A 16,323-nucleotide genomic window follows, 5' to 3' on the forward strand; every position below is an offset into this window, starting at 1 on the left:
TCTTTACCAGATGAGCTACTGAGCAAGCGTATGTCAGTAAAACTGAACATCTGGGTGAGTGATGCAAACTCCAAAATATATTAGTTTACAAATCATGCACTGTGGTAAAAAGTATTTTGAGGCCATAACATCATTGTGCAAGGAGACGTGTGAAAACAAGTCTTTATTAATCCACAATCTGCCACTTTGTGTCATAATTGTGTAAGTGCTTGCTGTTTTATTGCCTCTAGTATTCATTTGCGTTAGAAATTGCAGTGATATGTACGTATTGGTACGTATTTTGCAGAAATGTTAAAGGTGCTCTAAGCGATTCTGGGTGGAGTAACTTCCTGTTGACGTTCGAAGTGTTGTCAAACAAAACAGAGGCTAGCTAGACCCTCCCTCCTCCTCCAACCCCTCCACTCCATGCTTCCAGAAACAGTCATGAACGCGCATTTAAAATAATTTTTGTAGGTTATTGGCTGGAGCATGTTTATTATGTTTCGTGGTCCTGGCTGCACCAGTTAGTTTTTGTTGCCGTTTTTGGAGCTTGTGGCGACTACAGAGACCGTGTTTTTTTTTACAGTGTGTTCAGGGGACAGGCAGCTAGTGAGGAGATGTTTGCTGTATGTGACAAAAAAATCGCTTAGAGCACCTTTAACATATGTTTTTCCAATGAAAAGTGTTGAAAAATGCATGTCAGACCAACAGAATTTCCATAAATGTTGTCCCAAGTAGCCAAATACAGTTGTCTGCACAAACAACTCCCAGCAATACAGCATGAATAAATTGTGATTAGTGTGTTGTAACCTTATTGTTTTACCACTTGTTGGCTTTATTTATGTTGCTGTAGCAGTTTTTATTGTATTTTATTTTTATCAGCACTGTTTGTTGTTGTTTGGTGATGTACCCATCATTTTAATTATTTATATTTGTTGATTTTCACTGTGATTGAAGTTTGTGTGTTAAGTGTTGAAGTCTATTTGTGCCTGTGTAGAATTATTGCATGTAGTGTTTTTGCTCTGCAAGATTACCAGTTTTAATTTCTAGTTTTCCTTTAATTAAAACACATTGATGACACTATTCATGTTATTTATTCCATTGAAATTATGGTCACTTAGACTGAAAAAAACTAATAATAAAAAAAGTAGAGGGCTGAAATGTAAGGGCAACAATTTAGCTGAAATCAAAGAGATACCCAGCAGTCCTGTTCATGCCTCTTACAGTAACATTACCCTGGAGGATGTAGTCTCGCCTCATCATGACTTGATTTGGCTGCTCAGTGATCCATACATCTCTCCTGGCCTGAGGCATGCCAGCCAAGATCCCAACTATTAGCTTGGGAGTGTCACAAAACAATGCATGCCACATTTTGTCTAACTGCAAATGGGGAGCAAGAGGCCATGTAGACAAAAAAAAAAAAATCACTAAAAGACTGACAGACAAACTTGACTTCAAGAGGCCCTTAAAACGTAGTCCAGAGAGAAATTTGCCTGTTGCGTTCACTGCATTCAGTCACACAGCATCCCATCTGTCACCATGAAATCACTCTGTAACTCTTCTCACATCTCAGTTTCTGGAGACCCCGAAGCCTAGTGCAATTTATTGGATGGGAGGTGCGCTATGTAGGCTACTGTTTATTCATCAACTGAAAACAGCATATAGCCTACCAAAAGATCGACTGGGATTTACGAATCGATATTGGTCTTATGAATGTGACCAAAACAGCAAGGAGATATTTTAATTGTTTATTAATAAAGATTTTCAGAATCAGTGTCAGCTGCAAAGATGAAGTTGACATTACTGACTCTCAACATCTGCTCATAGTGGATGCGCCTAGAGAGAGAATGCGCATTTCATTCGGTTTAGGCTACATAATCAGAGTAGCCTATTTCTTTTCGTTTTGAATTATTTAATTTTCATTAAAGTAGATATTTAAAGCTTTCTATACATATATTTCTCATGTCTGTCTCATGTCTCCAGTTCGCGCGCCAGTGATCGTGTCCGCGCCTCCATGTCATGATTATATTTTCTGCTATATTCACTGTAAAAAGTTAAACTATTATTTACTCAATTTTTTGGGTGAAACATTTTTACACTCAAAAAAAAAATTAGTACATTTTAAAGCTTTGAAATCAATGAAATATACTGTATAAATTGAGTAAATGTCAGTAAAAAAAAAAAAAAAAATGTAAACTCTGAATAACCGAATTACTTTATATGAGAAATAAAATTAATTGGATAAAATCAAAATTACAAAACACAACTGTAATTTTTTAGTTTATTTGACATAGAATATTGAGTTGATATAATTGAAATATTAGATGATTTTAACCAAACAAATGTGCTATATTTACTAAATGTAAAAGTGAATTTAACTTAATATTGGACTATAAATTATCAAAATGTTGCATTCACTTTTTTACACTATTTACCCTTTACAATGAATATAATAAAACCAAATAAAGAAAGAAACATTTTTAATTGAACATTTATTTGTCAATTAAACATTAGACAGTCTAAAATCAACCTATGAAACATTTCATCCATTTTAAAAATTTAAGTATGGAAGCATTTGTGTAGCAATATTCAATTTGAAATGTTATATGCAAAATGGCAATGCAATATGTAAAATGGCAATGCATTTCTGTGTTTAAATTTACATTTTCCATTCCATATATGCAATGTTTGGAGCAAAATGATAATTCAAATTCAATAATAGAATTTACATTTGCCATTTCCTACACTACGTTTAACAAATAATTTAAACATATATTTTAATGCTTTATAAGTTGCAAAATTAAAATGAAAATGTATTAAAGAAATTATTATATATGTTTAACACGGTCAAGCCAAAATTGTAGCAAAATGATCATTTAAATGTTATTTTTTTAATGGCATTTACACTTTTAATTAAATGCCCCGCAATGAAGTAGCAAAATTCAGTGTGGATTTGAAAATGCATTTCCAGCCAATCAAGTCCCCGCCCCGCCCTGTCAATCACTTCATTAAGGCGGGGCCAGGTGTTGGAAACATGGCGGCAGCAGAGTTATGAAGAGCGAGGCATAAACTGGCAGATGATGCTGATCAAGAACAGAGAAATGTCAATGTTCCTGCAGATGATGCGCTTCTGTCAGTCATAGAACCAGTACGTTATTAGAAGCATAGATATGTATGGTTAGGCGTCTCGCAGTGAACGCGCCTGATGCTCATGAGGTGAGCGCGATCCGCTCGCGCAGCTCGAAGTGCTGAAACAGACGCGTCGAGTGAGCGGCGCTTTACAACAGGTTCCTTTACTCATAGAAATAATCTTAAACAAGATGTCCTAGATTATTGCTTGCTCTATCAGTATGATGTCTGTTTTTCTCTTTTTTTTCATTCTGATTGTTTATGCATCATTTATAATAATAAAACTGTAGTCCATCTGGATGCTAATGTGTTGTTTATATTAATAATAACAATAATAATTTCTATTAAAAAAAAACACTATCATTTAAAAATAAAAATCACATCAATTATCACTTTTCCAGCAGATGGCGGCAGAGGACCATTTATTGACTCATTTAAGACATTTCCTGTAAAAAAAAAATTTCATGTTTCGCTTTTGAATAAATATTAAACATTATGAAATCAATCGGTTTAAAAATAAACGTTGTAAAGGTGATGTATGAAGTACTCACAAAGTCTCATGAAAAACAATAACTTTTCTTGAGCATGAATTACACAAAAAGTGCTCTCCCTTTATACTCACAGCAGCTGTCAGTCAGTGCAGCTCAAGATCAATGAATTCAGCACACTTGTGAAAACTCTTATTTTGTTCAATGAATCTGTGCATAATAAATCCTTAATTTACAGTGTGTTGATGCTTTAGTATTTAAGTGACTATATTCTGATTATAAACTAAGTATTACACTATTAAAGCTGTTAAAGCTACCACAGGACATTAAAGATAGCGATACACCAACAAGTGACATTTCACCAGAAGTTTTCCAGCTAGTTTGTATTATTGCGGACATTCTAAAGAACGCTTCATGCATATTAAAGGGCCCAAACTGTGCTAAGAAAATATCCTCAACATCATCACCTGTTCACATGTGCTTTAGTGTGTGAAAGATGGGTTTAGACATGACCAGTTATTTTCGGGAATATAAATTATTATTATTATTATTATTATTATTATTACTACAAATAACACTCATTAGCATCCAGGTAGACTACACATCGTTTTATGAATTAATTGATGCATAAACAATAATCGGAATGATAAAAAGAGAAAAAGATGCTGATAGAGCAAGCAATAATCTGGGACATCTTGTTTAAGATTATTTCTATGAGTAAAGGAACCTGTTGTAAAGCACCGCTCACTCGACGCGTCTGTTTCAGCACTTCGAGCTGCGCGAGCGGATCGCGCTCACCTCATGAGCATCAGGCGCGTTCACTGCGAGACGCCTAACCATACATATCTATGCTTCTAATAACGTACTGGTTCTATGACTGACAGAAGCGCATCATCTGCAGGAACATTGACATTTGTCTGTTCTTGAGCAGCATCATCTGCCAGTTTATGCCTCGCTCTTCATAACTCTGCTGCCGCCATGTTTCCAACACCTGGCCCTGCCTTAATGAAGTGATTGACAGGGCGGGGCGGGGACTTGATCGGCTGGAAATGCATTTTCAAATCCACATTGAATTTTGCTACTTCATTGCGGGGCATTTAATTAAAATGCAATCGCACTGTGAGTGTAAATGCCATTAAGAAAAATAACATTTAAATGATCATTTTGCTACAATTTAGGCTTGACCGTGTTAAACATATATAATCATTTCTTTAATACATTTTCATTTTAATTTTGCAACTTATAAAGCATTAAACTATGTTTAAATTATTTGTTAAACATAGTGTAGGAAATGGCAAATGTAAATTCTATTATTGAATTTGAATTATCATTTTGCTCCAAACATTGCATATATGGAATGGAAAATGTAAATTTAAAAACAGAAATGCATTGCCATTTTACATATTGCAGTGCCATTTTGCATATTACATTTCAAATTGAATATTGCTACACATATGCTTCCATATTTAAGTAGATTGCAAAATTCAAAAATGTAAAGTAGCCATAAGAGAAATGACTAAACCTTATGAAACATTTCATCCATCTTAATATTCAAGTAGATTGCATGCAAAATATGATAGCCGTAAGAGAAGTTACATCTTACTTTGTTCCTGGTGCATACCAGCCATTTGCAGTCACACTCAACATTAAACCATAAAAGCAACACTTACATCAATATTAAAGGGATAGTTCACCCAACCACCTAACCAACATTCTTTAAAATATCTTTTGTGTTCAACAGAAGAAAGAAACTCGTACAGGTTTGGGACAACTTGAGGGCGAGTACATTATGACAACATTTTCATTTTTGGGTGAACTATCCCTTCAACAGAATTAATCAGATAACAGAAACACTTCCATCAGGAATGCCCATTATGTGGGATGATCTTGAACAGCAACTATGCAAGAAGATAATTTTTTAACCTCTAAACCTTAACAGAGAGTCTTGAAGGATCCAGCTCAAGAAACAGTTTTTGGAACACTTCAAGTGAGTATTTGTGGTACTTGGGATATCTCAAATCCAATGCGTACGTGAGTCCCAAAAGATAGCAGCAGGCTCTGCTGAGATTCCCAAGATTGCGGAGGACAGTGATGCCCTCAATCACAACTCCTACATCGCCCCATCATTGTCCCGAAGGATGTAGATTTTTATGACCTCCTCTGCCAACTCCACTTGTACAAAGACGGGTAGATCAGCTGAATCCTACAGGCAAATTGTAAAGATAACTGGTTAGAGCTAACATTCAAACCTGAATGTTACAAGAAAGTGACAAAGACACAAAACAAATAGCATCTGAAGAAGCAAACATCCTGTTGGACCATATGACAGGTAAAATCTCAAACAAAGTTTACTGGGGGAGGAGTTGCAAAAATTAATAGCATTCTTCTTAACAAGAGGACAGGTTAATTTTCTACATAGGGAAATTTATTTTTAACGATAAACCTAAAAGAAAATTGAAAAGAGACCAACTGTGAGCTTCAATGCTTTTATTGAGGTCCGCATTATTTCAACCAATTTCTTTTTTTAAATAAACATGTTTAATATGGAAGTAAAATGACAAATGGTTTTGAAAAAAAAAAAAAAAAAAAAGCTTGTTTAATTGCACTACTTGAAAAAAAAAAATGCATTGCATTAACCCTCACACTCAACCCTTAACCCTCTAAATAATTCTGTGGCTTAGTAAATATTACAGTAATATTTAACTTTATTAACTTAATAAAATCTCTGAATATCATTTGCTTGATTGTACAAAAGATAGCTTTCCTGTATCTCAAACAGTACTAGTGCTAGCGTCGGCACTAGCAAGAATTGATAAGATTGTAAATGTGTACCTTGAAATGCAATGTAAGTCGCTTTGGATAAAAGCGTCTGCCAAATGCATGAATGTAAACATACCAAAAATAATTAACTAAAAATACAACAGTTAATTTTATCTAAAATGTACAGTTATATTTGAGTTGTTGTTTTTTTTTTGTTTGTTGTTTTTTCACTAATACAATTTAGTATTTGACTAACCAATTGTTTATTTATAATACACTTAATATATTTGTGAAATTTCTATCAAACTATTTGAGGATGGAGAATTAAACTGATCTGTTTCAAGGAACAAAAATATTACTTAATTCAAATCAAAGTTAATATATTTAACACACTCTTAAGAAATTTAGTAAGTTTACTCAATTAAAACAATGCCCCCCTCCCTCACCCTCTGACATGAAAACAACAACAACTGGTAACTTACTAGCTAACATACATATGGTTGCACCAGTAACGTAACTTACTTAGAAAACTAACGTTACACTGTTGTGTACACGCACACACGGTCAACGTTAAATCAACTTTTGCATAAAGTATTGCAAATATACATAGTTATAAAATGACTACTTACAGGATATTCGAGTAATGCTGTTCACGTCGTTGCTGAGGAAAGCAGTCCTTCAGTGACAGGTGCCTCTTGCTTGAGCCGCGAAATTTGTTAAACTTTTTAAGATGACGCAAAATACAAATACAATTGTTAGGAAATCCCTAATAATTAACTTCTGAATTAAGTATTACAAACATAAGTAGTATTAGCTGGCTAAATTAAATAACGTACCAGGATACGCGAGGAGTGCGGGCCTTGCCGTTGCTGAGGAAAGCCGTCCTTCAGGTGGCCTCGATTAAGCCGCGAAACTTGTTTTAAGATGACGTAAAATACAAAGCCAATTGTTAGGAAATCCTAATAATTAACTTCTGAATTAAGTATTACAAACATAAGTAGTATTAGCTGGCTAAATTAAATAACGTACCAGGATACGCGAGGAGTGCGGGCCTTGCCGTTGCTGAGGAAAGCCGTCCTTCAGGTGGCCTCGATTAAGCCGCGAAACTTGTTTAAGATGACGTAAAATACAAAGCCAATTGTTAGGAAATGCATTACAAACGTAAGTAGGATTAGCTGACTAACGTTACTTACCAGGATTTGCGAGGAGTATGTAGACGTCGTTGCTGAGGAAAGCAGATTGTCTTTGTTTTCTGCGGAGCTGCACACGTTATCACTTTAGCCGCAAAATTTACTCAATTTATTTAAACTGTCGTTTATTAAGCTGGAACTTTATTTAGGAAAATTGGTAGGAAATACTTAATAATTTTAGTTTCTAAAACAGATCAGTACAAATAAATAATTTTCAAATATTTCTATTAGAATTCACCAGAAATATTGAGGGTATATTAAAAATATAATTAGTAGAGATGTTCCGATACCCCTTTTCCATTCCCGATACCGATTCCGATACCTGAGCTCAGGGTATCGGCCAATACCAAGTACTGATCCGACACCAGGGTGCAGGGCTCTGAACCGGTTCAAGGAACGAAAACGAAAACCGGAAACAAACTAAATTTTGACCGGAACGTAACCAGAAACGGAAACTGAATCAGATTTAATCATTTTGAACAGAACCGCTCACTTGAAATGGCCATTAACCAGTTAATAACGTTATTTTTTCGTTCTATTTAACATTTTGCTTTGGCAGTCAACCAATCACAAATTCAAATACAGCCTATGCAAATGTGACGCTGACGCATCCAACGTGAGGGAAATGCCCATGCTGACGCACTCAGGCTCAGCTGTCATGTCATCATAGGTTAGGTAAGTTACAATGGCAATGCCCTGGCATTAGTTTTTCCGATGATATGTCACCATTAGGCCTACATTTAAGTGAAAATGAATGTCAAATAGGCTCATATGCAGCTTGTTGTGCATTTTGAAACCAGCGAACATTACAGGATATGTAGAACATGAGTTCACACAACGCCACATCACGCACATGCAGCGGTTGAGAATAAAACTATAGGCTAACATAACACATATACAACAAAAGGGAGTATTTAGGCCTATAGGCTATGCAAAATATTTCAGCATATAATTAGGTCTACATATTAACAAAACGAAAGTGGTTCATTGTGGCGCACTCCAACGATCTAGGAAAGGAAACAGACATTCTGCTTGTTTTCATTATTTAAATGTCTTTTGTAAATGTATGAATTATGTCTGGCTTTTAAATTACGACCATAAACCATAAATTACAAAGTACAGTTTAGGAAAAAACGTTCCAGTGGTCGCGACGGCGCCTCATGTGCGCGCACACAAATTCTTGCATCGCTTACTTGATATCGCAGCAGTTAAATATTAAAATAAAATACAATCAACCAAACATATAAAACTTTACACTGCTCAATTCAATTCTGTAATACAATCTGCCGTCCTGTGACCACCGCCTGACTGTGCTGTTATGTGAAGAATGATGTCGATAATGCGAGTTAAGTACAAAGCTTACATAATAAATAGCCTAATAGTTTAGCATTCGTCTCGAAAATGGAAACAGTGCCGGATGAGAAAGGTATTATGCGTTTAGCATCTTATTTAGTTTTATTTCTAATAAATAACCCTGTTTTTCACTTCTTCGCTGCTCTAAACTGTGGTTGCTTATGGTAACACAGCACAACTTCCTGTGTTTGCATTCTGAGAAGAATTTGCTGCGTTAAGCAAAGATAGCGGGCACAACTAGATATTGTTTAAGAAAATGGTATCGGATCGGTACATGAGTTTAATTACTTGCCGATACCGATACTAGAATTTTTTTCTGGTATCGGTGGTATTTCCAATACTAGTATCGGAATCAAAACAACCCTAATAATTAGTTAAATGCTTATTTATTTTCATTAAATAAACTTAAATAATATATGTAAATTTTAGAGAAATTACCTGTTAGATTTTTTATTTTATTTTTTTAAACTGACCCACTCAAAATATCACTTAAATGATTTCAAAAGATTTTTGTGAAATTTACTAAACCACTGGATTATTTTTTTTACAGTGTTTGCTTCTTATTTATTACATTCAGGCAATTGGTTGATGAAACATTGATTAAAACTAAGATACAATTTTTACAAAATGAAATTCACTTTAAAGAAAGGCTTTCTACAAAACAAAACTTCAAAATCATGTATGACCCACTCCATGTCTCCCGATATATTGCGCATCTAATGATGTATTCTATCTTACTCGTGCCGTTTGCTTTTCATAATCAAATAAATGAATTTAAAACATAACATTGGACTATTTAAACATAAATATGAAACTATGTTTTCTTTAATGGCTACCAACATGTAGCCTATAGTACAGTACAGAGAAATGTCATGTCATAATCAAGGATAATTTATTTTTAGACTTATATTTAATATTAGGGGCATTCAAGTTATTTTACATATTTTATTTATTTATTTATTTTAAGTAACGCAATAGTTAGTTTCCGTGGTAATTAGTTACTTTTATAATGATGTAACTCAGTTACTAGCTCAGTTACTATTTGTGAGAAGTAACTAGTAACTATAACTAATTACCTTTTTAAAGTAACGTGCCCAACACTGCTGCGGGGTGTGGTATTGAACGTGAAAAGTTACGCAGTCTAATCTGTTAATCTGTTCTTCAAAATACATGGATAAGCCTATATCATCCTGTAGGTTCATAATTGAAAAATGAAATTGTAAACAAAAATAAAAGCAATTAAATGTGTTATTATAATGAAGATATGAACTTTAAAATGACGGGTAATAATAGATTATGACGGAATTTTTACGCCCCTGTCCGTCAAAATGACAGACAATGTTAAAGTCTAACGCAACCTCTGATATATATACACACACACACACACACACACACACACACACACACACACACACACACACACACACTGCCCTCCAAAATGTTGGAAACGCCCTAGAAAAGTGGGGTTTTGGACAATATTGGCATGAATCCTTTTTAATTTCTGATCATTTTGCACTTATAAGGGACAACACAAACTACGAAAACATATTTTATTATATAAACAGTTTATACATAGAAAAAAACTTAATTTTTCAATTCATCAAAATATTCACCATTAGCAGCTATCTGACCTAAACTGGGTTCTAATTGGTTCATTGTATTCTAAACTTAATTGGCAATCAGTTGTTGAATCTATTAAGGTGTGCTGACCCAAAAATCTTTTACAAACCTGGGCCAAGTTTAAACCAGTAACCAGGCATCACAGCTGGCAAAGGGGCATGTCTGACTTTGACATGCATATATTGCCATTATTATGTAATCAAAATGAAAATTATTATTGCTGGTCTTCAAAGATAATGTCAAGTTACTGTAATGTATTTGCACCAAAAAATTATAAGGATTTATGCTGATATTGTCCAAAACCACACTTTGCCAGGGATGTTTCCAAACTTTTGGAGGGCACTGTATATATAGTATACATGCAGTATACATACACATACTGTATATTAATGATATGCAAAAAAATTGCTTGGGTAAAATAAAACTTGTTTGCATGCTATAGTGATGTGTTAATTATTCCTTAGTCAAATTTAAAAGTTTTTGAAAGAAGTTTCTTATGCTCACCAAGGCTGCAATTATTTGATCATATAGTAAAAACAGTAATATTGTGAAATTGTATTAAAATTTAAATGAACTGTTTTCAATTTTTAATATATTTTAATATATAGTTTATTCCTGTGATGGCAAAGCTGAATTTTCAGCATCATTGCTGCAGTCTTCAGTCACATGATCCTTCAGAAATCATTCTAATATGCTGATTTCTTGCTGAAAAAAAAAAAAAAAGTCATTATTATCAATGTGTAAACAGTTCAGGGTTCTTTAATAAATAGAATGTTCTTCTGTTTCTTTACTGTCTCTTTTGATCAATTTAATGTGTCCTTGTTGAATAAAAGTATTGATTGCTGGAGTACATAACCCTTATCAAATAATGACAAACTACTGGACAGATGGAAACTCCTCTGCAAATTGTTAATACGGCACTAAATTGAATCATGTTTGTATTCCCAAACTGCATCAGCCACATCAGATCTCTTTTCTGAGAAAATGTATCTGGTAATCATTAGTTTTACTATCAATGGAAAAAAAAAAAAAAAATAAGCAGTGTCTTTTACCCGCTTTTAAAATAGGGGTCTGGACAGTTACTGCGATCTCAAAACTTTCCCTCAGGGATCCTTCTGTCTTGTTCCTTCTGTCTTGTTGTTTTCTTATATCAAGGCATTTTATTTCATGTGATTTTTGAGTTATGGTCTCTCTTAGAGTTGATTTGTAGAGTAAAATTGTAGACTGTGAACTGTTGTCACAATTTTGACCATTTCTGACTAGGTCTGTCTATTTCCAGTCTCTGAAATTGAAGTGAGTAAGTTATTAAAGTCACTTAGCAACTGCCAGGAAGCTTTAGCAACAGTGTCACGAAAAAAGCACTCACACAGTGTTTTTCCTCCTCCAGACAGCAACTTTCAGCTTAATTCAGTCTTATGGGAGGCATTAGGTGCCTCTTTCAGCTTTCCTGATGCTTTTGGAACAAATCAGGAAAGAGCTATAACTGTCACACTTATGTTCAGAGTTAGTTTTAGTTCATTTTCATTAGGCACATATGTTCCTTTGTTTGAGTTTCCCGCCATTCAGCAGTTTCCATGGACACTAAGCTATCATCAGAGCTGTTCATCATGTAGTTCATCACCATGTATATTTAAGTTCTTCACCTTCACTTAGCCTGTGTCTCAATGTGCATACTATCCATCCTAAATAGTATGTGACATTAGTAAATGTCAGTACTATTTAGGGCAGATAGGGTGGATAGTATGGACATTGGGATTCAGGGTTAGTGTTTGTACGGTCTCATTTGTGAAACTGTGTTGCTACTACCTTCTGTTATTTGCCTGTTGGATTATCATTAAACTCTGCATTTGAACTTTACCTTCATCATCGTGTTTACCATCAACATTGCTAACAATAACATGCCCATGTGATATTGGAGGACATTTGTCCTTTTGTGTTTGATTCTTCACAACTTCACAACTAAAGATCGGTGAACAGTCTTAAAAAAGCAGGAGTCCCATAGCTAAACACTTCATCAACACTGTAATGTTAGCTAGCAGGGTAATGGAGACACAAAACATACTTACAGGTTGTGATCCACAAACAACTGATTGTTGAACTGCTCCATCTTTCAAGAGAAGCTTTTGTACATAGCCAGCATTGTACTCTCTTCTTCTGGAAGCTGTCCTCCGTAAAATGTACCACACAGAACTTTGGGGTTATAATGTTCTGGAACAATGTTAAAAATCAATTGAAAAAAATCAATCCACTGTTTTCTAAGTTCATCTGCCTTAGGAAGGCCACACAAAGGGGTTTTAAAACAGCATCTCTTCAACATGGCAAGGTCAACCAGGTCCCGTCCCCTTTTTTGTATATTCAATGAGTGGGGATTATTTAAATGATTGACATTGTAACTTCACAAGATCCATAAAAAGGATGTTGTAGTCCCAACAAGTCATTTGTTGTAGTTCTTGAAAAGTGTTTTCTGTAATAATCTACCTTTGGAGTGGTGGAGTGGACTTTGAGCTTGTAACCTTGCAGATATTTATATATATATATATATATATATATATATATATATATATATATATATATATATATATATATATAAAATAAAATGCTATTGCTATTCCTCAAGGGATCCTGAAAAAATACACCACGGTTTCCACAAAAACAGTAAAAATAAATAAATAATTAAACAAACAAAATAATAACTTTTCAACGATATCTAGTGATTGACAATTTCACAACTGCATTTCTGTATGAATCTGTATGAACATAACTTCTTGACACAAGATAATTTGCTGAATGAAAATGTCAAGACAAAACAGGATAATGGTTATAGAATATGACCTATGACCTGCTTGTTAAAAAGAGCTTTTTGGGCAAGGCATTCTTAAAACACCAGCAATCTTGACTCTGAGAAACATTGTGACAGTCACAGTGATGTGCTAACTTTTTCCCTTATGATAATTCATGAATAAAGATATTATGATCTGCCCATTTGCTCTGTTAACAATTCTCACCTTTCTATTTTTGTGCCTTTTGGCTTCTTTGTCACTTGTTTCTTACAGGTGCGAGTGATCATCACAGATGAGAATGACTGTGTTCCAGAGTTCCTGCAGTCCATTTATAGCAAAGACGGTGTCCCTGAGACAGTCACGACTGCAACGTCGCTCCTGCAGGGTAAGGCTGTGGACCTGCACATCAATGTACTGTAGCCTTTAGAGGTCCTTGTATAACAACACTGGAATAGTAGCCAGACCCAGTGTTATTTTTTTTACGCAGATATCATTTTAGTGATACCTTGTCTTTTGATGAAAAAACAATCCTTTAAATGTATTCAATATTTCATCATGTGATATTCATTAATTTAAATAAAACAGCTTTTAATTTTAGTAGAAGCAAATAACATACCAATAACACTCATATTAGTATTTAACAAAAGCAACATATGGAAATTGTCTTTGTGAAAACCAGGCTTCTAAAATAATATTATGAGTTCACTTTTGTAATACAATATTTTCAATTATTGTTTTTATAGCAAGTTATTCCATTGCTCATGTTTTAGTAAAGGAGCAGTGTGTTTTAGTGTGTTTAATCACAATGTGACTTACATGTTCTGACTAGTGAGTAACTTCAAGTTCAAGTTCACTTGTGCATTGTTCATTTTAAGCTTTTATTCAGCAGGGATACTTTTAAAGGGGTCCTAATATGCAGTTTTACAAAGTCTCGATTTTGTTTTTGGTGTGTACTAGAATAGGTTTTCATGTTTGACTGTACAAGAAACACATTATTTTTTCACACATTTTACATTATTGCCTCTCTTCCCATTCTCTCTCAAACACACTGTGGAGTTCCTGTTTCGATGAAGCCCCTCCTTCTGAAATATGAAATGTGATATGAATTGGTGAACCGCTTAGAGTATGTTCCGGAAATGGCACGCCCCTTACCATAACCACGAGCTTCATCTGCTCAGGTGTAAATATTAACAATGCCGTAAATTTTGCCATACCAGCTCGAGACCCTGAGAATGTTTATGAACAAGAGGATCGTGCAGAACCTTTACAAGCATGGATTTCAGAGTGCTAAGTTCCTAAAGATCGGTGAACAGTCTTACAAAAGCGGGAGTCCCATAGTTAAACACTTCATCAACACTGTAATGTTAGCTAGCAGGCTAGTGGAGCCACAAAACATACTTACAGGTTGTGATCCACAAACAACTGATTGTCCCAACAAAGTGGAAGAACTGCTCCATCTTTCAAGAGAAGCTTTTGTACATAGCCGGCATTGTACTCTCTTCTTCTGGAAGCTGTCATCCGTAAAATGTACCACACAGATAAACTAGGGGCTTTTAATGTTCTGGAACAATGATAAAAATCAATTTTAACCACTGTTTTCTAAGTTCATCTGCCTTAGGAAGGCCACACAAAGGGGTTTTAAAACAGCATCTCTTCAACATGGCAACAACATGCTATAAATCAGGTCAACTAGGTCAAAAAATGCTATTGCTATTCCTCAAGGGATCCTTAAAAATGCACCACGGTTTCCATAAAAACAGTAAAAAAAATAATAAATATATAAAAAAAAAAAAAACTTTTCAACGATATCTAGTAATGGACGATTTCAAAACACTGCTTCAAATCTTTCGTTTCGAATCAGTGGTTCGGATCGCATGTCAAAATGCCAAACTGCTGAAATCACGTGACTTTGCCGTCAAAGCAGTGTTTTGAATTCAGCCATCACTAGATATTGTTGGAAAGTTATTTTGTTTTTTTGGTGCACAAAAATTTTTCTCGTCACTTTATAATATTAAGATTGAACCACTGAACTCACATGGACTTTTTTTAAGTATGTTTTGAGTACCTTTCTGGATCTTGAGAAGTTCAATGGCATTGCTGGCAATAGAGGCCTCACTGAGCCATCAGATTTCATCAAAAATATCGTAATTTGTGTTCCGAAGATAAACAAAGGTCTTATGAAACCTAAAAAAAAAAAAATGCTAATTTAAAAGAAAACATGTCAGTTGGATTTAGAGGTTTTGCATTCGAGCACTTCATTTATTGAGCAGAAAATCAGCATATTAGAATGATTTATGAAGGATCATGTGACACTGAAGACTGGAGTAATGATGCTGAAAATTCAGCTTTGCATTACAGGAATAAAATATATAAAAAAAAATTAAATATATTAAAAATTGTACCAACCCCAAACTTTTGAATGGTAGTGTATGCATTTGGGTGAATTCATTTTGAATTACTTAATTTAGGTTACTGGTGTTCATTCACTGTTGAGCTTTAAATCATGCAGTTTAAATGGGTAAATCGACAACATTATTGGATACAATTGGATTATATGAAACAACCATATTTTTTCAAAATTTTTCTTCAAAAAATTGTTGCTGCGTTGTTAATATCTCTTTTTTTTCTCGCCATTTTTTTGTCATCAGTGTTTTAACTGAAACTGTAATTACCATTATAATGCACATTTTCCATGTGTGATTCATCAATCAGATTAGAGCTTTCCAGAGTGAAAAAGTGTTTTCCAGTTTTGCATACAATCGGACAGTCCATGAACAGTCTGTAGATGACCCGTGCCATTCCATTTGAGACTAGTATGGCCCAGTAAAGTCGGTTTTTCACAACAAGATGAGAAGATGCCATTTTCTTCCTCTATCATTCTGTTTAACACCACCTTTGAAGCACTTCTCCCCTGATGTGCCCTTTCATGTATCTAAATTGCACATTGAATCTGGAGTCTATGTATTAACTCCTGAGAGTGCACTTGTAACACACAGAATAGAAAACACATGCCCTCAGCTATGA

At 34.5% G+C, this 16,323-nt stretch overlaps 1 protein-coding gene across 1 annotated transcript in view; it reads left to right on the plus strand.

The window, feature by feature from the left end:
• si:ch211-186j3.6 (neural-cadherin) overlaps positions 1–16,323 on the plus strand; it is a 330,066-nt gene that overhangs the window by 129,161 nt on the left and 184,582 nt on the right. The window contains exon 5 of the mRNA XM_067400604.1: positions 13,573–13,684. Within this exon, the coding sequence (XP_067256705.1) occupies positions 13,573–13,684 (112 nt within the window). The remainder of the gene's footprint in view (positions 1–13,572; positions 13,685–16,323) is intronic.

This window comes from Chanodichthys erythropterus, chromosome 11, assembly GCF_024489055.1.
Source record: "Chanodichthys erythropterus isolate Z2021 chromosome 11, ASM2448905v1, whole genome shotgun sequence".
Taxonomy (NCBI): domain Eukaryota; kingdom Metazoa; phylum Chordata; class Actinopteri; order Cypriniformes; family Xenocyprididae; genus Chanodichthys; species Chanodichthys erythropterus.